At 36.7% G+C, this 25,598-nt stretch overlaps 1 protein-coding gene and 2 pseudogenes across 1 annotated transcript; all 3 read left to right on the top strand.

Annotated features, from left to right (window-relative positions):
* Positions 1-942: 942 nt before the first annotated feature.
* LOC133870284 (zinc finger BED domain-containing protein RICESLEEPER 2-like) lies at positions 943-10,519 on the top strand. Its single transcript, XM_062307372.1, has 5 exons — positions 943-1,741; positions 2,738-2,774; positions 7,290-9,714; positions 9,803-9,877; positions 10,041-10,519. The coding sequence occupies exons 3-4, from the start codon at positions 8,547-8,549 to the stop codon at positions 9,838-9,840; spliced, it is 1,206 nt and encodes a 401-aa protein (XP_062163356.1). The 5' UTR covers positions 943-1,741; positions 2,738-2,774; positions 7,290-8,546; the 3' UTR covers positions 9,841-9,877; positions 10,041-10,519.
* Positions 10,520-12,851: 2,332 nt separating this feature from the next.
* On the top strand, positions 12,852-14,208 carry LOC133871705 (stemmadenine O-acetyltransferase-like; annotated as a pseudogene).
* Positions 14,209-21,298: 7,090 nt separating this feature from the next.
* LOC133871703 (stemmadenine O-acetyltransferase-like) lies at positions 21,299-23,710 on the top strand (annotated as a pseudogene).
* Positions 23,711-25,598: the final 1,888 nt, after the last annotated feature.

The raw sequence follows: 25,598 nt of genomic DNA, 5'->3' as shown, positions 1-25,598 counted from the left end.
TAAAAGGAAATAATTCTTTACTTTCACAATCATGCCATATCCAACATTTTTTCTTTAACTTATTTTTGACACATCTTGTAACACTCCGTATTTTAAAATATTAAATAAAAAATCTTAAATTATGATTTAAAACTTAATAATAAGACAAAAGAATAAATATGAATATTTATGAAAATAAATATTCATTTATTAAGAAACATTTATAGTTTTAGTTTAATAAAAGTTCAAACGGACCTTAAACTTTGAAATAACGAAAATAGGATCAAATGAACTCCGTTTTTGTCGATTCAAAAGCTAGAACGTTTACCTCAAAGTCTTTTAGCTACCTTCCGAATTTCATAATTTTTGGACTTCGCTAAAGGTACAAGAACACCCGCGAAAAATACCACCTCTGTTTTGGACGAAAATTCATATATAGCATTATTAATTATTAGGCCTTTGATTTTTACCAAAATCATCATTACCCATTGATGATTTTGTCTATCCATGAACTTAGTTCCTTAATTTCCAGCTCTTAGACGTTATGAAGATTATAGGAAATTAATTGTCTAGTTAGAAGTTAAGTCCTAGTTAAATTCTCTAGGTTAGAAACAAAGGATAGTTAGTTATAGATAAGAGATATGATAAGGTTAATGATTACTAAGATTCCTTGATGAGTCACTACCAGATTCAGCCCCCTTTCATCACAACTTGCTGCTCAAGTTGCAGCTCCCAACCGTGGATCAGCTTAGCTCCAAACAATCTTAGCCTTCCATTTGTGTTTAAAATAAAGTACAGCTCCCTTAACCAAAAAAATAAAAAAATATCTCACCTCTAAACTTGCTGCCCAAGAACCTCTCCCAGCCGTTGGATCAGATCAACACCAAGCCATCACAATCGTCCAAAACAATATAAAAGGAGGCGAGCACCCCCTTTCATTTCACGCCAACTTCTCCGTCTTAATTCTCTCGGCTTCCTTTGTTTTTGCAGCAACGAAATTGCAGAAAATACACTCTTCCTCCCTCGGTATGTCTTAGTTTACAGCAGAAAAACCAGGAAGCCAGCTCCCCAAAGTACAAACTCACCCCTTCTCCTTTCTCGGCTTGTAACAGAATTAGCAAAGAAAATTCTGTCTCTCTCTCTTTCTGTCTTTCTCATTCGGCCAGTAGCATAGAAAGCAGGAATAAACGACTCGCTCTCTCTGGTTTTCTGTTTATATTTTCTGCAGAATCACTCACTCTTCCTCTCTTTGTGTTTCGGTTAAATAGCAGAAAATTAGCAAAGGAACTCTCAGTTTTCTTTCCCAAAACAGCAGCTCTTTCACGGACAGCAACTCCTCTATTCCTTTTCTGGTTTTGTCTCATGTATAGTAGCAAGTGAAGACCCTTTCCTTCTCTTCTTTGTTGCTGTTTTCTGCAGAAATCTCTCTTTTATTCCTCAGTTTGCAGAAAAATCAGCAAGAAGAAAAACCCTTCTTTGCTCTCACTTCTCTCGGTCTGTAATAGAAAAGAAAAGCAGCAAAGCTGCAGAAAAACATTCCTTGTTTACCTTCCTACTAGAAGCCCGAAAAAAAAAAAAAAAAAGATAAAAGAAAAAAGAAAGAAAGAAGAAGAAGAAGAAAAAGAAGAACCCTCTCCTTTTACTTTATTTCACGTCCAGCAAAGCAGTAAGCTCTCGGCTGCTCATCTCTCTGTTTTTAATCCAGCCCTCTTCTCTGTTTCCACTTGGTCCAGCAGCAAGCAAGTTTCCCCTTCCACCCGTGGTAAGTCTCTCTCTTTTCTCTCTTCCTCTCCCTCTCTTATAACCCTCTGTCTCTCTCGGGTTCACCTGCAGTGAAGAAAACGAAAAGAAAAGAGAAACAGAGGTATATAACAAAGGAAAGAAAAGATAAGGACAAAATAAAGAAAAAAGAAACCTTTGTACATCTAAAAAATATATCACTTTAGCTTTAGTAAGTTCTTATATAGCTTTGTTTATTTATTTCATTAGTATTTTAAATGGTTATGATTTTATGAGTTTAAAAGTATTCTAATGTTTTCATGGTTTATGTTGTTTTTAAACATGGAATTTCAAGTGGCGTATTTAAGTAATAAATCACGCCGTTGTGATGCCCGAATAAAATATGACTATTTTATAAAAGCGCCGTTATAATGCTTGAGTAAAAAGTTCCTATTTTATAAAAGCGCTGTTACGCTGCCCTAAGATTTTAAAGTATTTTAGGCTTTATTAATACTAATGCCGTTATTCTGCCCAGATTTTGTAAGAATAAAATAAGGTTATTATTCTATTAACTTGTTTTGAAACATAAAATTTATTATTTATATTTGGTAAGCTATTATGTTTAACTGATATATATATATATATATATATATATATATATATATATATATATATATATATATATATATATATATATATATATATATATATATATATATATATATATATGCTTTTTAATGTTAAGGCTTTTATAATGACATTTTAACTAAAATTGGTTTGTTTGGGGTATGGAGTGTTGGACTAATGATTAGGTGACTCAAGGGAATTACTGTTTTTGGGGGGAATTTTATGTGGTTTAGGCCGAATGAGTTCTTATTGAAATTCCTAAAATGTTAACGATTTAGTCTATTAAGTAGTAATGTTGATAGGTAGTATAATTTGGAGATCTATGGTTACATGTTATAGGATACCTTAATTTAAGTTTTTAGGTTTCAAATCTCTGAATATTTCTCTAAACTTCTTCTTGCAATTTATTTAGGTAGAAGGTAGCTAAATTACTGCTCAAAAAATACCAGGTAAGGGAAACACTCTCTCAAAACCCCGACAAAGTTTTAATAGAATTTTTTTTAAAAGAAAAAGTCGGAGATTTTCTAAACTTTTTCAACTCTTTTAATATTACTTGTCTTTTTATATTACCATTATAATAATGCTCGTCATATGATGTGATTGAAATCTAATGTGATCATACTTGGTTTATATTTGATACATGTGCACCATATGAATAAAGTTGGTAAAATCATAGTTCCCAAACACTACAAAAAAACATGCAATTAGCCACGTGGCTACTGTAGCCGTTACTGTAGCCACGTGGCTAGATGACAGTTAGCCACGTGTATTAATTACACGTGGCTAATTGGCCACATGTAATTAATACACGTGGCTAAAATATTTATATTTTTTTTTTATAATTTTTTATATTTATATTTGTAATTGGCCACGTGTATTAAATACACGTGACCAATTGGCCACGTGTATTAATTACACGTGGCCAAATGCGTGGCCAAGTAGCCACGTGTATTTATTACACGTGGCTAATTGGCCACGTGTAATAAATACGCGTGGCTAAAATATTTATATTTTTTTATAATTTTTTATATTTATATTTGCATTTAATACACGTGGCCAACTGTTTTTGAAAATATATTTAAAATATAAATATAAAATAAAAATATATATATATAAAATAAAAATATATTTAAAATGTAAATAAAAAAGAATTTGGCCACGTGGCTTCAGGCCACGTGGCCAAAATTGGTGCAAGTAGGTGCGCGGGAGTTGTCCCGCGCGCCTACCTGCACCAGTTTTGAAATATATCATATATATATATATATATTCTCTCAAGCTCTCAATTCTCTCTCTCTTTCCGTTCTCTCTCTCTCTCTCTCTCTCTCTCTCTCTCTCAGTGTTCTCTCTCTCTCTCTCTCTCGCTCGTTCCGTTCTCTCTGTTCTCTCTCTCTCCCTCTCGCTCGCTCTCTCTCGCAGTGTTCTCTCTCTCTCCCTCACGCTCGCTCTCTCTCTCTCTCTCTCTCTCTCAGTGTTCTCTCTCTCTCCCTCTCGCTCTCTCTCGCTCTCTCTCTCAGTGTTCTCTCTCTCTCCCTCTCACTCGCTCTCTCTCTCTCTCTCCCTCTCGCTCGCTCTCTCTCTCTCTCTCTCTCTGTATTGCTCTCTCTCTCTCTCTCTCTCTCCGTCAGACGCGCACCACCGGCCAACTCTCCGTCAGGCGCGCACCACCGGCCAGCTCCCCGACCACCGTGTGGCCGGCCTTCCCGACGTCGACGTCTCTCTCTTTGTCTCTCTCACTCTCTGTCTGTCTCACTCTCTGTATCTCTCTCTCACTCTCTGTATCTCTCTCACTCTGTCTCACTCTCTGTTCTCTGTATCTCTCTCACTCTCGACGTCGGAGGAAAAAAAAAAAAGAATAAAAAGAAGACTCCAGAATATTAAGTATACTGGCCCAAAAAAATATAATTTTTTTTTTTTAAAAAAAAAAAAAAAAATACATTTAGCCGCGTGTATTTTAATACACACGGCTAACCCAAAAAATATATTTTTTTTTTTTTTAAAAAAAAAAATACATTTAGCCGAATGTATTAAAATACACGTGGCCAATTGTTAGCCACGTGTATTTTAATACACGCGGCCAACTGTGCAGTTAGTGTTACCCGGATCCGCCACGTGTATTTACGTGGCCACTTGCACGTGGCCAACAGTTCGCCACGTGTACAGTGACCGTACGCGTGGCGAACTGCAATTGGCAAAAAACAATTTTTTTTTGTAGTGAAAGTATGTGCACCATATGAATAAAGTTGATGATATCATAGTATATATGTTACATGTGCACCATATGAGCAAAGGTTGATGATATCATAGTATATGTTACATGTGCACACAGTTTTACTCCCGCGGTACCATGTCATAGACAATCCGAATCATATATGTGTTATGTGGGTAGCATGGCAACCACACGGAAAGACGAAAGTGTAGGCTATCGGCCGAGTGGCCTTCACCTAGGAAAGTTTCCAACCCGGTACAGCTCTCCCTTGTGACGACAGGATGAGCCCATAGTTGTCCTTTGGGATGAGCCAAACGTGCACCGCTCATGGTTAAAAGTGAAATTGGGCCAATGGAGGTTAAAACTTAGAAGCTATATAAATGATACATGCATTTGATCTAATTATATTTTATTGAACTGTTTCTTTATTTGTAGAAGTATTTGAACTCTATTTAGAATTCCTAAAATGAAAATTACACTTTTATTATTGTGTTTTTCTTACTAAGTTGTCAAACTCACCCCCTTTCCCCCTCCCCCCTCCAATCTTTTCAGATGACACTGTAGACCGGAGTCTTTTCTTTATGGATGGCATATACCCCACCCCTAATAGCAATATATCGAAAAAGACTGGCCTAACTTTTGTATTGTGTATATTTTTTTGAAATTCCTGAAAATATGATATAATAACTAAAGAACTACTATATATATATATATATAATATGAAATATAGCCATGTGCTATTCCTAGAAAAATGTGTGCATGCTTTAAATTATAAGGATGTTTTATAGCTCAAGTTCGCGTTCCCCTTATATCCCAAAACGGGGGCGGAACACATCTCATATCACATATAAAGCACATCAAACCCATCCTTTGTTCAATAAGCATTTCATTTATAAAACATTTAAATCCTTAAAAGTAGGGGTGGGCAAATTATCCGATTACCGATTACCGTTTATCCGCCGACCGCCACCGAACCGACTTCGACCGCTTACCGCCTACCGATAAAAAATATAGTTGGAATTCAGAATAAAATTTTTTTTTCGATTTATTGTCGGTCGGTAATCGGAATAACCGACTTTTTCGTCGGTAACCGACCCGACCCGACCCGACATGAATAGGCTAAACGGTGTCGCACAGCGCTTTAGTTAAAACGACGTCGTTTTTCGACTGTCAAAACGACGTCGTTGCATATAAATTAAAACGGCGTCTTTTTGATTTAGATCAGAAACGACGCCGTTTGAAATGGCATATATATTCATACTTTGTGGAACAGTGGAACCCTAAAACCTTCATTCTTCAATTCTTCAAAGTTCAAACTTTAAAACAAACCCTCGAGTCCTCGACGAAACCGGTCGAGTGGTCGACCCACCGCGGCACCGCCCACGTCACCCACTGACCCACAGCCCACAGGCCACAGGCCACAACGCCGTCTCCCTCTCCCACTCTCCGTCTCTCCCCAGTCCCCACCCAAACGGCCAAACCTAGAAACCCTAGGCAGCCCGTTCGGCCGTTCGCGGCTCGCCATTGTCGCGGTCGCCAATCGCTTTTTCGGCCTCTGGCCACAGGCCCACAGCGGCACAGCGCTCGCCAATCGCCCCACCGGCCGTTCGCAATCGCCGTCTCCCACTCTCCGAGTCTCTCTCACTGTCTCACAGAGTCACAAATCAGTCCGACCGATGCTCAGTCCCACTGAAACCCTAGTCCCTAGCCCGTCCGTTCACCAATCCCCAATCGTCCCTTTTCTGAGTTTCTCAAGGCCCCAAGGTTAGTTTATTTTTTTTGTTAGTTTTTTTCAGTAGTTGTTAATGTTTAGTTGCATAATTGCATTTGTGATTCACTGATTTGTACATCTTTGACTGTTGGTTATGTTCAAGCATGCCAGAAGTTTTTGGCATGAGGAACGGAGTATGTTAGCATAATATGCAGATATAGTAATTACAGATACAAAATTACTATCGGCCTCAAAGAGTAGTCTTACTATTTGTTCTTCATGGATAAGCTCTAGTATATACATATTGTTCCCATCCAAAGGATAAAAATTTGATGTTACAAAATTCATTGGAAAAACAGAAGTTATTCTTATTTCTTTCCTTCACAGTTACATGAATATATAGGTGAAGTTATCATAGGACAAATCACTGTGAAAAAATGATGAAGCAATGAAGTTATATATAAAGTCTTAGATAGTAAATAAACTAATATAAACAATCGACAAAACTTATCTTACTCCACCCCCTTAGAATCAAACCCTATAGCCAAAGTGCAAATCTAGCCCATCCTTTCATTTTATGCGATTGAAGTATCATTTTTGTCCCGAGAGAGAAGCTAATGATTTTGTTGCCTTTAACACTTTGAGACTAACTTAGAATACCCATTGGTGACTAATCATTAGTTATACCACTTATAAATGTTACAATTCTCTACCATAAGAAATCAATGGCTATAAAAAAAATCCCTCATCTTGTTCTCGTATAAGGGACTAGTTATAGGTCTCAAGAGAGTTATATTATTTCAAAAGCACAAACATGAAAGAGCCATAAACAAACCTGATGTTCTCATTTAACTAGCTTCTTCCTTGAGTATCTTGTAGAAACTTCAGTTTGATCTTGTTGAGTGTGATTAAAATACTTTTTGCATTAATCCTCTCCAACAAACATATCATCGGTAGGTTTTTTTTTTTTTTTTTTCTACTTTGATATTTTGCCATTTTGTAATTTTTGTTGATGTCAAGTGCTGCATTTTGTTGTCATTTTTTCAGATGGATGAATCTACACATACTAGTGGTTCTAAAGATAGTAGTGGTGCACCTAAAGTAAAAGGTGGTATTACACCTATTGGTCCTACACCTACAGTACCTACTGGTCCTACACCTACACCACCAGGTCCACCACCTCCACAAGTATGTACACCTACTCATGGATGTCCTGGTCCGATAGGCACACCACCACCACCAGTAGGTACACCTACATCTTCTGCATCAACCACTGCTTCTTGTTATCATTATCCACCATCTCCTATTGATAATTTGATGGGTGGGGTAGATATAGATGAGGATAATGATTCTGATGAGATGGAAACTGATAGGTCTTCTGGTTCTATGAGAGGTCGTGGTGGTCGTCCACCACTCCCTAAGAAGAGAAAATCTAGAAAAGTGGCAAAACCATCTATAGTTTGGGAGCATTTCACTAAAGATTTAAATAGTCCTGAAAATAATCCTGTGGCACACTGTAACTATTGTGAGGCTCCGTATATGTGTCATGCAAAAAATTATGGGACCTCTAACATGTTGTATCATGTCAAGACTTGCCAAAAGTACAGGAGTTTAAAAGCTAACCAAGATACCTCTCAAACTAAGTTTACTTTTTCATCTGGGCAGACTCAGGGTAGTAAGAACCTAATGATTGCCAAGTATTCTGAAAAACTCATTAGGGATACACTCTGTGAGATGATCATTGTTGATGAGATGCCTTTTTCGATTGTGGAGAGGATGGGGTTTAGGAAATTGTTTAGTGTTCTTGAGCCTAGATTTAAGCTTCCTTCCCGGTATACGGTGATGAAAGATTGTGTCAAGATGTTTATGAATCTTAAGAATACAATAAAGGCTGAGTTTTTGATGAGTGGCCAAAGGGTTTGTTTGACCACTGACACATGGACTTCAATTCAGAATATGACTTACATGTGCATCACTGGCCATTTCATTGACCAATCTTGGAAGTATCACAAAAAGATATTGTCATTTCGCCAAGTGTCGGATCACAAGGGGCCAACAATTGCAAAGGAAGTAGAGCAATGTTTGGTAGATTGGGGAATTGGAAAGTTGTTGACAATATCTGTTGACAATGCAAGCGCTAATGATAGCGCAATTGATTTTTTTTAAAAAAAAAGAAATTTGGGTAATAATGATGTTCTTTGTTGCCACGAATTTATTCATGTAAGGTGTTGTGCCCATATTCTCAATCTTATTGTGCATGAGGGTTTGAAGGATATAGATGATTCAGTAGTAAAGGTTCGAAATATGGTGAAGTATGTGAAGGAATCCCCTCATAGATTGGCCCAATTCAAGTCTTGTGCGGAAAGAAAAACAATTGCATGTAATGCTTCCTTGACCCTTGATGTTCCCACTAGATGGAACTCCACTTATACCATGTTAGAGGTGGCGGTGAAATATGAAAGGGCCTTTGATCTAATGATAGACGAAGATTCAAATTTTGTAACATATTTGTGTGATGATGGGCCAGGGAAAAGGGGGGTGGGGCTTCCAAATGATGATGATTGGGCTAATGTTCAACACTTTATAAAATTTTTGAAAGTGTTTTATGATGTGACTATGCAAATATCGGCTTCCTCGTACACAACTACCAACATATATTTCAAAACACTGCAGAAAGTTTATAATTGTTTGATTGCGTATTGTGGTAGTGATGATGATAAGTTGAGTGACATGGCTTTCAAAATGAAACTGAAATATGATAAGTATTGGGGAGATTTTGATAAAATTAATCCATTGTTGTTCATTGCTTCTGTGCTTGATCCTCGTTACAAGATGGAAGTATTGGAGTTTTGGTTCTTGAGTAATATAGGGGAAGCAAAAACAGACCGAATTGTCTCCAAGTTGAAGAATATTTTGGAACAATTATATAGTCACTATGCTATGCATGATGGAGAAAGTGGGCCTAGTGGGGCAAGAATGTCAAATGAAGGTTGGATTTCCTCAACTTCAACCTCATTGGGTGTGGGACTGGGTAGTGGTACTTCTTCTGATCCTCAATTGAATAAAGATGCTTTGAAGGACTTCCATACATTTCGGGCAAGGAGAAATTTGATGCTAGCTCGGACAGAGATAGAAAAATATTATGTGGAGGGTGTTGAGATACCAAGTGATACATTTGATATCTTAATGTGGTGGAATGTAAACTCAGCAAAGTATCCAGTTCTTTCCCGGATTGCGCGAGATGTCTTAGCTATTCCACTTACCACCGTTGCTTCTGAGTCTGCATTTAGCACTGGAGGTCGCGTCATAGATTGTTATCGGAGTTCTTTAGCTCCAAAAACAGTGGAGGCTCTTATATGTACTCAGAATTGGTTGAGATCTACTTGGAGTGAGCATAACGAGCAAAACAAGGACTTGCTTTTGCAGCTTTTTCCTAGTATTGAAGATGAAGAGAGCTACAAGCTTGACTCAGGTAATATACTAATATTTGTTATTTAACTTATTTGTTTCAATTGATTGAGTTGATTTTTACTAATACTTTAAAAATTGCATTGTGATAGAAATTTTGTCTAATTCCGTCACACTTGACGACGAGTAAGGCTCGAGGGATGTACTTTGTCAAGAATGTTTATTTGGTAAGTTTTTTGCATCCTATTATTATCTTACTTGATATTTACTTCTTGTCTTCTTTATAGTTTATATGGTCTTTTATTATTTTTATTTGATCACTAACATTTAACTATGTTTATGACATTATGTGTTGGTTTTTTTTTATTATTATTATTGTTATTATTGAAGGATGCAAATTGAAGGTTTATGAATTTCTGATCGATGCGGCTCATGGAACTTTGGATTTGGGAATGGTTGATACAATGACACTTGATTTTAGATTTGAAATGACTTACTGATTGTAATCGTTTAATTTGCTTTGCCTTGCTTTTTGATTTTGTTTGAGAATGGGTTGAATTGTTTTGCTTTCCTTTCCTTTCCTTTTGAATTCTGCTTTTGTTTGCTTGCTTTTAAGTTTTATGGTTGCTAGGCCTTTAATATATGTATTTTGTTTTTTTGAATTTGGATATTAAAAAGTAGTTTGGACTTTGGAATGTGTTATCAGGTTATGTAATTATGTTGGGTTTATATTGTGAGTATTAGAAAGTAGTTTGGACTTTGGAATGTGTTGTCAGGTTATGTAATTATGTTGGGTTTATATTGTGAGTATTAGAAAGTAGTTTGGACTTTGGAATGTGTTATCAGGTTATGTAATTATGTTGGGTTTATATTGTGAGTATTAGAAAGTAGTTTGGACTTTGGAATGTGTTATCAGGTTATGTAATTATGTTGGGTTTATATTGTGAGTGTTAGAAAGTAGTTTGAATTTGGAATGTGTATGTGGTTATCACTTATCAGATTATGTAACTTATGTGTAATTATGTTGGGTTTATATTGTGAGTGTTAGAAAGTAGTTTGGATTTGGAATGTGTATGTGGTTATCAGCTTATGTAATTTATGTTGGTAACTTGGTAGTTTGGAATGTGGTTATTCAGTGTATTGGAAATTTGGAATGTGGATCATGTGGTAGTTTGATTGTTGGAACTCTTGAATGTTGGTATGTAAATATGTAATGTGTTGGTTGGGTTTATTGGAATGTGGTATGTAAGTTTTTTATTAAAAAAAGAAAAAAACCAGCAAACTTATGTTGGTATAATGGTATGTAAGTACATTTTACAAGTTGGATACTTGGTATGTAAGTATGTATGATGGAATGTAAGTACATTTTTGTTAAAAAAAGAAAAAAACCAGCAAACTGATAAAAGATTTAAATTTTAAAGTTAGAAAGTTTTTACAAGTTGGATATTTGGATCCAACGTCCAAATTCCAATTGTCCAAATTGTCCAATTTTTTCTTAGACATATAATTGTCATTTGTGGGCCAGTTTGGCAATTTAAAAGGCCCAGCTTACAAAACTGAAAATTTCAAATTAAAAGCCTAAAAAACCAACCGGTTAAGGCCCAATTTTGAAAAGCCCAATTCGGGAAAAAGCCCACCTACTACCGATTTAACCGACTAGTTTCGACCGACTGTTCCGATTTCCCGATTTATCCGACAATTTCGAAAATAATGTTTAACGGAAAACTGTCGGGTATTATTCCGACTTTACCGACAAGGGCGGTTCGGTAATCGGAAATAGCATTTTCGACACCGATTTACCCGATACCCACCCCTACTTAAAAGTATTTTAAAGAGATAGTATCATTCTCAGTAAGTAATTATACTTGCTTTGGTAGACTATGAAGGACTCACGACTCGAATATTCACGTTCGTTAGCTCGACTCGAAAATGGGCATCGATCCAATTACCTTGTACGATACATTAGAGGACTAGTTTCAGTCCTAAACCTCCAAAAAAAAAAATTAAATTGAAGATTTGATACCCGGACTCTGAGAGTGGAGCGAAGGTGGTGGTTGATGCCCATATTTCATGCAATCTATACCGAAACAATGCAAGAAAAAAGGAGCATATGCTGTTGCAGCTGTAGTGAGCGACCGTGGAAATAATCTGCCTTGGATTTAATTGTGAGGACTGGGCTGTGAGGAGGTGAAGACGGTAGACAGCCAATTGGCCGAGTTTTCTGGAATCAAAATAAAAATGAATAAAAAAATAAAAGTATGAAAGAGAAAAAACAATAAATAAGAATAGAAAATAATATTTAATTGATATAGAGAAAGGTAAGAGAATCTATTGTGGAGTGTTTTTTTATAGGGAAGCAAAAAATAGTTTTGTTCCCTAAATATAAGAAAAATGGTTGAAAATCTGCTGCTAGTACTCTTATGTATGTAACTGTTATTGGGTAGGAATTTGTAATCTTTTATATATGCGTGAGCCTATTTAAGGCAACGTATTATGAATAAAAAGGCATGCAACATTGCGCTTTGATTTCACGAACCTGTGAATATTCTACAATTATTTGTATCAAAATTACACTTAAAAAAAGAAAAACAAAACAAACTAACAAACATATATACTAGGAAATATATATGGTATGATTCACACATGGCAACACTATGAATTCCAAAATCTTTTGACTTTGATGATTCGCACATCGGCCTTTTCAAGTCGCAATATGAGGTTATGCATGTTACTGGATTCTCAACTCTTTTCTGTGAACCTTGAGTGTTAAGTAAAGTACGTAAGCAAAATATGAAAACAAGTAGCGCGCGCATCAGATTTGGTCCTGTTCTTATATATATATATATATAATTCACCAAATACGTACAAATCAAGCAAAATATGGAAACAAGCAGTGCAGCAGATTTGCTTCATGCAATCCATCAAACATGCAACAATCACACCACCTACCACAAATGATTCAATGCACAGAATCTCATTTATGTCAATTCTAAAGTGAACGACGAAGTTTTTTTTGTATAAATTGAACATCGGATTGTACAGAGAAAATCATGAGTAAAAGAATAATTTTCCATATTACCTCCTTTGTTCAGCACAAGCTAGTTACTAGCTAGCTAGATTCTTGCGCTGCTTGTGGAAAGCTTGCTACTTTAATTTTGTCGAGAGTGAGCGCTGCTAGATCTGCTTTAAAAGAAAGCTCAAATGGAGGTCAAAATTATTTCCAAAGAGTACATCAAACCCTCTTCACCAACACCCCCTAACCTGAAAACCCACAGGCTCTCTCTCTTGGACCAATTCGCTTCTTTCGGCTATGTTCCTGTGGTCTTCTTCTATCCCATGAACCAAAGCATAAGCCATGCAGTTGCTGATATTGTCTCTCAAATATCACACTCGCTAAAGCAATCCCTATCAGAAACCCTAACTCGCTTTTACCCATTTGCTGGCAAAATCAAAGATCATCTCTCCATCGATTGTAATGACGATAGGGTTTTTTATTTGGAAGCCTGTGTGAATTGTCATCTTGTTGAGTGCCTCAGCCAGCCTAATATCCCATCACTCCAAAAATTTCTTCCCCGGGAGTCATGGAAAGATCCAACTGAGGGAGATCATGTTACTATGATACAAGTAACCAGGTTTGCATGCGGCGGTATTGCCATTGGTGTCCTTGTTTCCCACATGATCGCTGATGGAATTTCCTTGAGTATCTTTCTCAAAGGTTGGGCAGCAACTGCTCGTAAGGCATGTGAAGTTGTATGTCCTAATTTTGACGCCCCGTCAATTTTCATTCAAAACGATGAATATTCTAGAGAAGCCGTTGTGACGGCTTTTTCCAAGCCCTTCAAATTGGGCAGGTGTATAGTAAGGAGAATTGTGTTTGATGCCTCAGCCATTGCATCACTCAAAGCCAAAGCAAGCAGCTCAAGCGTGCGAAACCCAACGAGAGTCGAGGCTGTGTCCGCACTCCTATGGAAATGCATCATGACTGCTTTCAAGGCCACTTCTGGTATCCAAAGGCCTACCTTTATTACCCATGCAGTGAATTTGCGACCAAGAGCAGATCCACAATTCACAGAATCTTCCATGGGAAATATACTTTGGTCAACATGCGCATTATGCACGGCTGAGGAGATAGATTTAGCTTCCATGGTGAGCAAGCTTAGAGAAGCAAGAGTGAAAATCAATATTGCTGATTTTGTAAAAAACATACAAGGCGATGGAGGGTTTTCCAAACTCTGGGAGCTTGTGAAAGCAAGGACTGGAGCAGTCTCGAGTATGGCATTTTCTTGTGGAGTACGTGGATTACATTGGGTTTACCAGTTGGTGTAACATTGGTGTCTATGACATTGATTTTGGGTGGGGAAAGCCGATGTGGGTAAGCCAAGTTGGTACAATCGAAGATTCGGAAACCATGTTTCGAAATAGGATATATCTAATGGATACAAGATCCGGCGATGGAATAGAAGCATGGATTTTGTTAGACGCAAAAGATATGATTATGTTAGCACAAGACAATGAACTTCTTGCTTTCGCTTCTTTGGATCGGAGTCCCATAGAATAGAAAATGGTATTTCTCACCTGCGAAGATCAATGTTCAATTCTGGGAAGATAATTGTGTTAATAAGTGGATGATATCATCCATACCATTCTCCTTGTTAGAGCATGGTAGTCATCAAATAAATGCATAATTTCACCTTAGGTGATTGTTAGAGCAATTTAGTCCGAATATGTCCCAAAATAAGTTGATCGACCGCCCTACATATTTCAAATTTGGAGAAACTATACACTTACTTCCCTCAATTTATCTCTTTTCAATTTTTTTAATCGAGTTAATGCATCCGACTGATCTACTATTAACGTTCATTGGGATTGCAATATCCCCATTTTGCCTCAAAATAACAAAAATTCCATTTTTTCTTAAAAAAAAGGACAAAAATTCAGAAAAAAAAAAATAGACAAAATTAGGGGAAAAAAAAAATTATTACCCACGGCAATGTCGTGGGTTAGTTTTTAGTTTTGTTTTGAATTTTTACTTTTTTTTTGGCATTTTTCATATTTTTATGGGCATTTTAGGGGCCAAATGAACACATTGCAATCCTAATGATAAATTAGTAAGGCACATTAACCAAATTGAAAGATTCGGAGACATTGCAACAAGAGTAGTAGATTTGAAGTGGGTAAGTGTAATTTCTCTTGGTATAGAGAAAAAATTACTAAACTGGTATGTGGAATTTGACCTTCTTACCAATAAATTTTTGGAATTCAAATAATGAAATAAATTATTGTGATATTTCTGCAGATTTGCTTCATTCAATCCATCAAACATGCACCAATCACACCACCTACGACAAATGATTCAATGCACAGAATCTCATTTATGTAAATTCCTAAAGTGAACGACATATATAGTTTGTGTATAAAAGCCATGAACATCGAATAGTACAGAGAAAATAATTGAGTAAAAGAATAATTTTCCTGAATTCTTACTAATAGAATTTGAAGTTCAATACTTTCTATTGATGTTTAGTAAAGTATAAATAGAAGAAGAGATTACATGATCTTCGGATCAGTTACGATCTATCTAGAGTTTGAATTACAAACCAGAAACTTATCTAAAGATAATCCTATCTAGATATTTGAATTGAAAACAGAATTCAAATATCTCTATATTTGAATTTACAGAATCCTATCTATCTATTAGCTAGGAGTCTTGTATCCAAGTTTGTTGAAGTAGTTGGACGCCGACTAGTATTTTGCACTAGAGAGGAGTCTTCACATTCAGATGTATTTGGACATGTTGAGATGACATTGGTATTGTTTACAGCCCCCCGCAAGCTAATAGCTAGGTACAGAAAAAACCATAAGCTTGTCACGTAGAAAGAAAAACCGAGCTGAACTGAGTCCCTTAGTGAAAACATCAGCTAGTTGGTCATGAGTGCTGATATACTTGATGGAGATATCACCATTGAGCACCTTCTCTTGAATAAAATGGTAGTCAACTTCAATATGCTTAATCCTAGCATGATAAATGGGGTTAGAGGCAAGTGCAAGTGAACCAATGTTATCGCACCATAGGCCCGCAACCAAAAGAGATCAGTAGTAGCAAGAGCCATGGCACGATATTCAGCCTCTGTACTCGAACGTGCAACCACCGATTGTTTCTTGACAGTCCAAGAAATGAGAGAGGATCCCAAAAGAATACCAATGCCAGTAGTAGACCGACGATCATCTGGATTACCTGCCCAATCAGAGTCACAGAAGGCCTAAAGAATCAAGGGACCTTTGGTGTACCATAAGCCATGATCAATAGTCCCTTTAAGGTATCGAATGACTCGTTTTGCAGCTGTCCAATGAAGTGTAGAAGGGTTATGCATGTGTTGACATAACTGATTCACAGATAAGGCAATATCCGGACGTGTTAAGGTACAATATTGCAAAGCACCCACTGTCTACCGATATGTAGTAACATCAGTTGGAGATAAAGGATCACCAGCTGCATTGGACATCTTGGGACCCGTAATGCATGGAGAAGAAAAAGGCTTAGCACCCATCATTTTGGATCTTGACAGTGGGTCTGAGATATATTTAGCTTGCCTCAAATGTAGACCTTGAGATGACCGAACAACTTGGATGCCTAAGAAGAAACTCAAGTTGCCAAGGTCCTTGACTTTAAAAACCTGCTGAAGCTGAGCTATAACAGAGGCAATATGAGGAGAGGATGTACTAGTGAACAAAATATCATCAACATAAATCAGGAAGTAAAGATGGACACTTCCCTGATGAAATACAAATAAAGAACTGTCAACAGTAGAAGAAACAAACCCAAGCTCCAGCAATGTCTGAGATAGTCGGGTAAACCAAGCACGGGGGGCTTGTTTAAGACCATAAAAGGACTTGTGTAATCTGCAAACATGAGATGGAAACTGAGAATCAATGAATCCTCGAGGTTGTTCCATATACACCTCTTCCATCAAATAGCCATGTAGAAACGTATTAGACACGTCTAATTGGCGAATAGTCCAATTAAACTGAACTGCAAGAGCCAAAATAACCCGGATTGTAGAAGTTTTAACAACCGGACTAAAAGTTTCTGTAAAATCTACCCCACTTTCTTGATCAAACCCCTTAGCAACCAACCGTGCCTTATACCTATCATTTATTCTTGATCTTGTTTCTGCTTGATCTTGTTTCTGCTTGATCTTGTAAACCCATTTATTCTGAATGATGTTGTGCTGAGAAGGACGAGGACATAGAGACTACGTTTTATTAGCAAGTAAGGCATCAAATTCATCACCCATAGCAGCACGCCATTCAGGAGACTTCTCAGCTTGTGTATAGCATGTAGGTTCAAGGGGAATTGACACACTGGAAAGAGCACATAAGGGATGCTTGGTGGAGAGAAAAGTTGTGTAATCCGGGAATGAACGAGACCGCAAAGTTCCTGTTTTGGAACGTGTGGCCATAGGATGAGAAGGAATAAGGGCTGAAGAAGAATCAAGAATTGGAGGATTGATCGGAGCAATAGAACCAAGAAGTGGTGAATTGTCCAGTGTAGGAGAAGCACTCGGTAGAGGAGAGTTTTGTAGCTAAACTGCAAGAGGAACAGAAGTACTAGACAGAGAATCAGCACTTGAAATATTGGAGATCTGTAGTGAAGTAGGGGATGTAAAGCTAGGGAGAGCAGGAAAGGGAACACAAGGGATGATAAAACACCCTATTTAGCAGGAAATCGTGATTCGTCAAATACAACGTGCCTTGACACATACACCTTACGAGAAACCGGATCTAGACAGCGATAACCACGTTGATTAGAGCTATATCCTAGAAAAATGTAGTGTTTACTCCTAAACATTAATTTATGATTGGAGTAAGGACGTAAAAGTGGAAAACACGAACACCCAAAGGAACGAAACAGGGAATAATCAGGACCTTTGTTAAAGAGTTTAAAAAATGGGGAAACATTTTCTAGAACCGAAGAAGGAAGACAGTTGATTATAAAAACAGATGTGATAAAAGCATCAACCCAAAATAAAGTGGAGAGATGAGATTGAGCAAGCAAGGACAATTCCATTTCCATGATATGACGATGCTTGCACTCGGCCACACCATTTTGTTGTGGTGTGTAAGGGGAAGATACACAGTGAAGTATGCCATGAGAGACCAAAAAATTCTTAAATTGATTAGACATAAATTCACCAGCACCATCACATTGAAATTGTTTAATGGAAGAAGAGAACTGAATTTCAATAAGAGACTTAAATTGGACAAAAACAGTGAAAACATCCGATTTATTATGAATGGGATGCAACTAGGTAAATCTGGAAAAATCATCGATAAACAAAACATAGTACGAACAACCACCTAATGACTTTGTAGAGCATGATCAAACATCCGAATGGATGAGATCTAAAGGACACAAAAAGACACGAGGAGAAGATTGAAATGGAAGCTGCTTGCTTTTGCCAAGTTGACAAGGTTTGCAGATACCATTCAAGTTCTTGACACCACTAACCGGAAGGGAAAATTGCTGTAATACTTGAGAAACAGCTTGCTGAGAGGCATGGCCTAGATGAGAATGCCACACAGCTGCAAAAGTCTTGACACCTAAGAAAGCAGTCAAGGCACGCTGCTTATTGACCGAAAAGGACTGCAAATGAAGAGGGTAGAGACCACCTTCACTCCGACCTTCCAGTAGAGTGATTCCCATGAGGTTGTCCTTAGCAAAGTAATGAGAACCATTGAGAAGAAAAAAAAAACAGTTATTATCTCGGCAAATTTGATTGATGAAAAGGAGATTAGCATAAGCTTGAGGACAATGTAAAACATTAGACAAATGAAAGGAGGATTGAGGAGTATGAAAACTCATAGAACCAGTGTTTTGAATGTGCAAACCTGTGCCATTCCCCACGGCTACATCTTCAGAACCCGAGTATGGCTGCTGCAAGGAGAGATTCTCAAGATTGGCAGTGATGTGTTGATTTGCAGCACTGTCAGCATACTAGGGACCATTATCAGCATCTTGGTTGGAGTTAGCTACCATGGCAGAGAGTTGAGCAGGAGGGTGACGGCCTTGGAAGGCATGATCCATCCTATGAAAGCAATCCAACGCTTTGTGACTCAACTTCCCACAAATCTGACATGCGGGTCTAGCAGGGATAGTAGATGGGGTAGACTGATATTTTGGTGAATTGGTGAAGAAGAGTTGGGTTTAGGACCATTCCAACGCTTACCAGAGGGTTTAGATTTATGGTTTTGAGTGTAGGCATTGGGCTTGGAGGAGAACATGGCAAACTGATGACTGTCTGCAGTATTGGAAGCTGTTTGACTATCCAATAGAAGCTCATAAGAGAGCAATTCATCCTGAAACTCAATGATTGTAAGGGATTTATAACGGGAAGCCATAGACAAGGATGTGACAACAGGATTAAATGAAGGGTGAAGTCCACCAATTACATAACCAATAAGAGCATCATCAGTAACTGGTTGACCCACTGCAGCAAACTGAGCAGAAAATTGCTTAGCAGTTTCAATATAATCAATACACCCTTTTGAACCTTGATGCAGACTCTGTAGTTGGTGCTGAAGATGAGAAATATGGGTCTTGGAATGGGAGGCAAAGCGGCTGGAGAGGGAATCCCAGGCTTGTTGAGCGCTGGTGACACCAAAGGTGGTTGACATTACCTTCTCCTTGAGAGTGGCATTAAGCCAAGAAAGAACAAATTGGTCTTTCTTATTTCAAAGTAGGAATACTGGATTCAGAGTAGCAGTAGCTTTCCCCTGGTCATCCAGAACGTACTTGAGAGGGCACAGTTCAAAACCATCCACGAAACCCATCAAGTCGTTGGTCTTCAAAATAGGGATAACTTGGTTGGACCACGTGATGTAGTTAGGTCCTTCTAATTTGAAGGTCATAAGTTGGCCAATATTAGGCAGAATGAATGGGACAACAGGGCTGGATGCCATTGAGAAAAATGATAGAAGCGGAAAAAAAGAAAAAAAAAAAAAAGAAACGTAGAAGAGATCGAAAAAAAATCTGTGTGAGCAATTTAGAATTCTGATACCATAATAGAATTTGAAGTTCAATACTTTCTATTGATGTTTAGTAAAGCATAAATAGAAGAAGAGATTACATGATCTTTGGATCAGTTACAATCTATCTAGAGTTTGAATTACAAACCTAAAACTTATCTAAAGATAATCCTATCTAGATATTTGGATTGAAAACAGAATTCAAATATCTCTATATTTGAATTTACAGAATCCTATCTAAAGGTATTATCTATTAGCTAGGAGTCTTGTATCCGAGTTTGTTGAAGTAGTTGGATGCTGACTAGTATTCCGTACTAGAAAGGAGTCTTCACATTCAGATGTATCTGGACCTGTTGGGATGACATTGGTATTGTTTACACTTACCTCCTTTGTTTAGTCTTTTCCGTTGTAGTAAAAAGCACAAGCTACTTACTATAGCTAGATACTTGCGCTACTTGTGGAAAGCTTGCTACTTTAATTTTGGCTTTTACCAATCCCTATCGGAAACCTTAACTCACTTTTACCAATTTGTTGGAAAAATCCACTTTAAACTTTTTTCATATTTCGTGTTTTAACTATGCTCGGTTTGCTTCGGCGTAAAATGGTTTCTGGAAAATGATTTTGGCATTTTTCGGTATTTGGTGGGAATGAAAATAATAGTAAACCGAAAAATGATTTTCGTTTAACAAAAAATGCTTAGTAAATTTCAGAAAATGATTTACGTTTTTTAAAAGCGTAAATCATTTTCCCCAGACGGCAGACGCATTCAACCATTTTTTAAACGATGCAGTCAACCTTCACGTTCAAATAGTCGACCATCACCAGAATTTGGTCGGTGCCGAAATCCGACAACGTCCGGTCACTATCGTCGGATTCCTGTCACCTTCGCTGAAATCTGGTCAACCTAGATTTCGGCCATCTGGCCGGGATCTTGCCAGTACGGCAGGATTTTGGCCACCTTCGCTGAAATTCGGCCAACCCAAATTTCGACGAAACTGTCTAGATTTTGGCCTTTATTGCCGGAATCCTGCTGGTCAGTGACAGAATCTCGTCATCGGTGATTTTTATATTATTTTACAACTCACAACGTTAATGACAAACATCGATCCCAATGAAGACAATGAAGAGACCATTCATAAAATTTGTAAAATTGAAGATAATAATTAGAAAGGTGAAAAGATCTCACCTCTCATTAATTCATATGTTAGAATATGTATATTTAGATAAGAGATGAATAGTTGTAACCTCTCATTATTGATGTAAAAGTTGTAAGGTTGTATAGTAGTTATAAATACCAATATATGGATCCCTCAATTGAACTGGAGAAATATTGTGAATTCACATTTCTTACATGCAAATGATCTTAAAAAAATATGACATTAGTGTCCTTAGAATAACTCTAATACCATATAATTGTAGTAGAAGTTGAATGGTAGAAAGACCATGCTATTTTTATGTGGTCATTTGCACGTGTTACGTGTAGCACACTTCATAATGGATTAAGTCAAGTTTGAAGTATACAAGTAAAAACAAAAGTGACGTCCTCCAATACCCTGCTTGGAAGTTTTAAGAAAATTTTAATCATATGACTAATTGTATAAAAAAATAAATAAATCATACAAATGATGTAATATATCTGCCCACTCTGCTTAAATGATAACATCGATGTTATCCGCATATATATATTTTAAGAGATTTTTTTTTCTTCTTTTTTTTTTCTAATTATATTTTAATAGACTTGACACCGTCATAATTGACTTCATCATGCTCAATCGAATTGGCCGGTGTATATTAAATTTGAGAGATATATATGTTAGCTGCATAATAATTGTATAAACATTAATATTGTTACTGTGTTCAGTATTTTTTTTTTTTATTTTTTAAAAAAAAAAAAATATTAGGCACATCAATATTGTTGTATAAATATTGTTTAAGAATTATGCAAATAACATCTCTAAATTTGTTAATTGCCACTTGGGTTTTGGAGGTTATATATGCTTGTCGAATATCACTGAATAATCCTCAACTCTTTTTTGTGAATCTTGAGGTTACTTCCGCCGCTTGAGAAAAACTTGCTCTTTTTAGCCAGAGTGAGCTTCCTAAATCTCCCTGTAGAAAGGCTGAAATGGAGGTGGAAATTATATTCGAAGATCGAATACATCAAACCCTCTTCTCCAACGCCCACTAACCTGAAAACCCACAAGCACTCCTTCTTGGACCAGTTCGTTCCTAACGTCTATGTTCCCATAATCCTCTTCTACCCATGAATCAAAGCACGGACCATTCTGTTGATGATATCGTCTCTCAAAGATCACAACTACTAAAGCAATCCCTATCAGAAACCTTAGGTCGTTTTTACCCATTTGCTAGAAAAGTCAAAGACAGTACCCTCTCCATGAAAGAATATTGCACAAGAGAATGAAAGTCTCAAATTATATTTCTTTGTAGTTTACATGTCTATATATACACACTGAGTTTACATGGAAAATGACAATGAATAGCAACTTTACTAATCTAGAGGATTGACTGCGTGTCTGCAATATACGAATTGCCTTTGCTGCATAATTGATTGCTGTATATACTTTCCTTGTGTGGTTGCTTGCCAATAGTGAGGTCTTGCTTGATATGGTTTGATTGCATGACTTGCGATGATCTTAATGAGTCATTGATTGTTGACATCTCTGCAGGTATGGAAGGTTTTCCATGATCTGTGATATCCTTGACAAATGCTTGATTGGAGGGATCTCTGTAAGGCATACTGTGAGCTGTTGGTTGCCTTGGAAGGAAGGGTGCAGCATGGTCTGCAACCTTCGTATCTGTAGGATCTTGGTTAACACTCCATCGATTGTAATGACGAGGGAGTTTACTATGCAGAGGCCAGTGTAAACTGTCATCTTGTTGAATGCCACAACCAACCCAACACTGCTTTATTCTACAGATTTCTTCGCGGAGAGGCCCTTGGGAAAGAGCTAACCGCGGGAGATCATGTTGCTATGATACAAGCGAGCGCCTTTACATGTGGCGGTATTGCCATTGGTGTCCTTGTTTCCCACATGTTCGCTGATGGAACTGCCATTAGTGTCTTTCTCAAAGGTTGGGCTACCACGGCTCACAAGGCCCGTGAAGCTGTATTATGTCCTACTTTTGACACCCAATCAATTTTTGTTCAAAACGATGCATACTCTAAAGAAGAGCCTTGCACCGCTTTGTTCAATCCCTTCTTCAAATCAGGCAGGTTAATTACAAGGAGAGTTGTGTTTGATGCCTCGGCCATTGCATCACTCAAGGCCAAAGCAACAAGCCCAAGCGTACAAAACCCAACAAGAGTTGAGGTTGTCTCGGCCCTGCTTTGGAAATGCATGATGGTTGCTTTCAAGGCCACTTCTGGTATCTATATGCCAACTTTTATCATCCATGCGGTGAATTTCCGTCGAAGAGCAATTCCACCATTCGCAGAATCTTCAATGGGAAATTAATTAGTTTGGCCAGCATTGGCATCATGCACGGTCGAGGAGATAAAGTTGTCGGACACGGTTTGTAAGCTGAGAGAAGCAATAACAAAAATTGATGGTGATTTTGTGAAAAGCCTACAAGGTGATGGGGGGCTTACCAAGCACCGTGAGCTTGTGAAGGAAATGGTTGAGGCATGCACAAGTGTGGCAAGTTCTAGTGGAATGAATTACATTGCGTTTACGAGTTGGTGTAACTTTGGTCTCTATGACATTGATTTTGGGTGGGGAAAGCCGACTTGGGTAAGTTGTCTTGGTTCGAGCCGTAATTCGGAGGACATGTTCTCAAATGTGGTCCTGCTAATGGACACAAGATCCGGCGATGGAATAGATGCGTGGGTGTTGTTAGATAAAGAAGATATATACGGTTGTATTAAGACAAGACAAGGAACTTTTTGCTTTCGCTTCCATGGATCCTAGTCCCATAAACTAGAAAATATATTGCGATGTAGGCTTGATCATGCATGTTGATCAACAAATCTGTTCAAGTGTTAGAACAATATTATCTAAATGTTTAATTTTCATTTTTCCTTTATGCAGTATTGTAATGCCCCTATGACATATAAACACTAGCAAAGTGACTCTGCATATTTCTTGTATATCGCATAGGGAAAAATGAAAAGTCAGGTCCATGTGATTTTAAAATGTTCTAAGAGTTTCTTGTGCTATCAAAAATAACAAATTAATCTCTACTATCACATTCTGTCAAAAAACTTGATGAATTCTTATAATGTCACATTAGATCCAATGAAATTAAAACATGTACATGTCACCTATAATAAAAAAAAATATATACAATATATATAATATTTAAACTAAAAATTTTAAAAAATATATATTAAAAACTAAATATACAAAATTTTTTAGAGAGACAGTGACAAATTTTTGAATTTTGGAGAGTATATTATATAGTTTTGAGTGGATAATGAAGATGAGATAATAGTTTGAAGTGGACATTGACAGTGGCCTATGTTGTGTCCCCCTAATGACAAAAATATCATTCATGAAATTATTAAAATAAAATAAAAATCTAAAAATATATAAAATAACAAAAATTTATACAAAAAAAATAAATAAAATAAAAATTGGTTTTTTTTTTTTTTTTTTTTTTTCCGTTTGTTTTACAATTTTCAGTTATTTTTTTTGCCTTGTTTTTTTATTAAAAAAATAGTTATTTTTCGTTTTTTTTTAAAAAAAAAAATATATTTGTCCTTTTTTTTAAAAAAAAGTTTTTCTTCTTCTTTTTTTTCTTCTCGAATTTATAAGGACATTTTTGTGTTATTAAAAAAAATATGGTCATTTTTGTCTTTTTATTGGTCTTAGGAGGGACATTGACATTTTTTTCGTAGTTTGAGAGGAATATTGACACAGTTGGTAGTTTGAGGAAGACATTAATAATTGAGTGATAGTTTGAGGAGAATATGTGTATTTTTCCCTTCTTAATAATATCTTTCGTCATCCTAAAGATATATGCACGTAATTGTTATTGGGTAGGAATTTGTAGTCTTTTATACATAAGCCTATTTAAGGCAACGTATTATGAATAAAAAGGCATGCAACATTGCACTTTGATCGATTTCACAAACTTGTGAATCAGCAATGATTTATATCAAAATTGAGTAATGATTCATCACCGCTCATAGATATCTCTTTTCGATCACCATCTTGCCTATGTGGCAAAGTGGCTCCCCACTACCTTTTGAGTTTTAAAAATAAAATAGGAAAAAAACAGTTGCACAACTGTTGTGCAATGTCTTAGAGACATGGGGTGGGTCTCATCCCATGTCTCTAGAGTGGTGTACAATAGTTGCACAACTGTTGTACACCAATCACCCCTCAATAAAATAACGTGGGGAATTACCTTACCACATAGACAAGGTGGTGAAAAGTACTGGTATCTATGGGTGGTAGTGAATCATTACTCATCAAAATTATATATAAAAAAATAATAATAAAATAATAAAAACAAAAAAAAAAAAAAAAAAAAGAAAAAAAAAAAAAAAACACAATAGGAATATACACTGTGAATTCCAAAATCTTTGACTTTGATGATAGTGTTATTTAGGGTATTACACTTTTTACTACAAATTCCTTACAAACTGATGTGGTAGTCCATATTTTACATATCATGTTAATCACTAATTAAGGCATCGTTTGGTTCATGAAATGGGTATTCCATTAAAAAAATGAATAGTTATTACTAGGAATGAGGAAGAATGAAACAGAATAATTATTTCAATTCCTTACTTTGATGACAACACATATACCGCAATTGGAATTGACCCAAAATTACTAAAAAATGTACATAATTTCTTTCTTTTTTTTTAAAAAAAAAAAAAAACTCTAATCTTAAAAAGAATAAAATAAAATAAAGAAATGTTGGATCTTAGATTTGTGGGTGGGCGGCCACCCA

The sequence above is a fragment of the Alnus glutinosa genome, chromosome 6 (assembly GCF_958979055.1).
Source record: "Alnus glutinosa chromosome 6, dhAlnGlut1.1, whole genome shotgun sequence".
NCBI lineage: Eukaryota > Viridiplantae > Streptophyta > Magnoliopsida > Fagales > Betulaceae > Alnus > Alnus glutinosa.
Note: the sequence above shows the minus strand (reverse complement) of the source record. Positions and strands in the feature narration are given on the sequence as shown.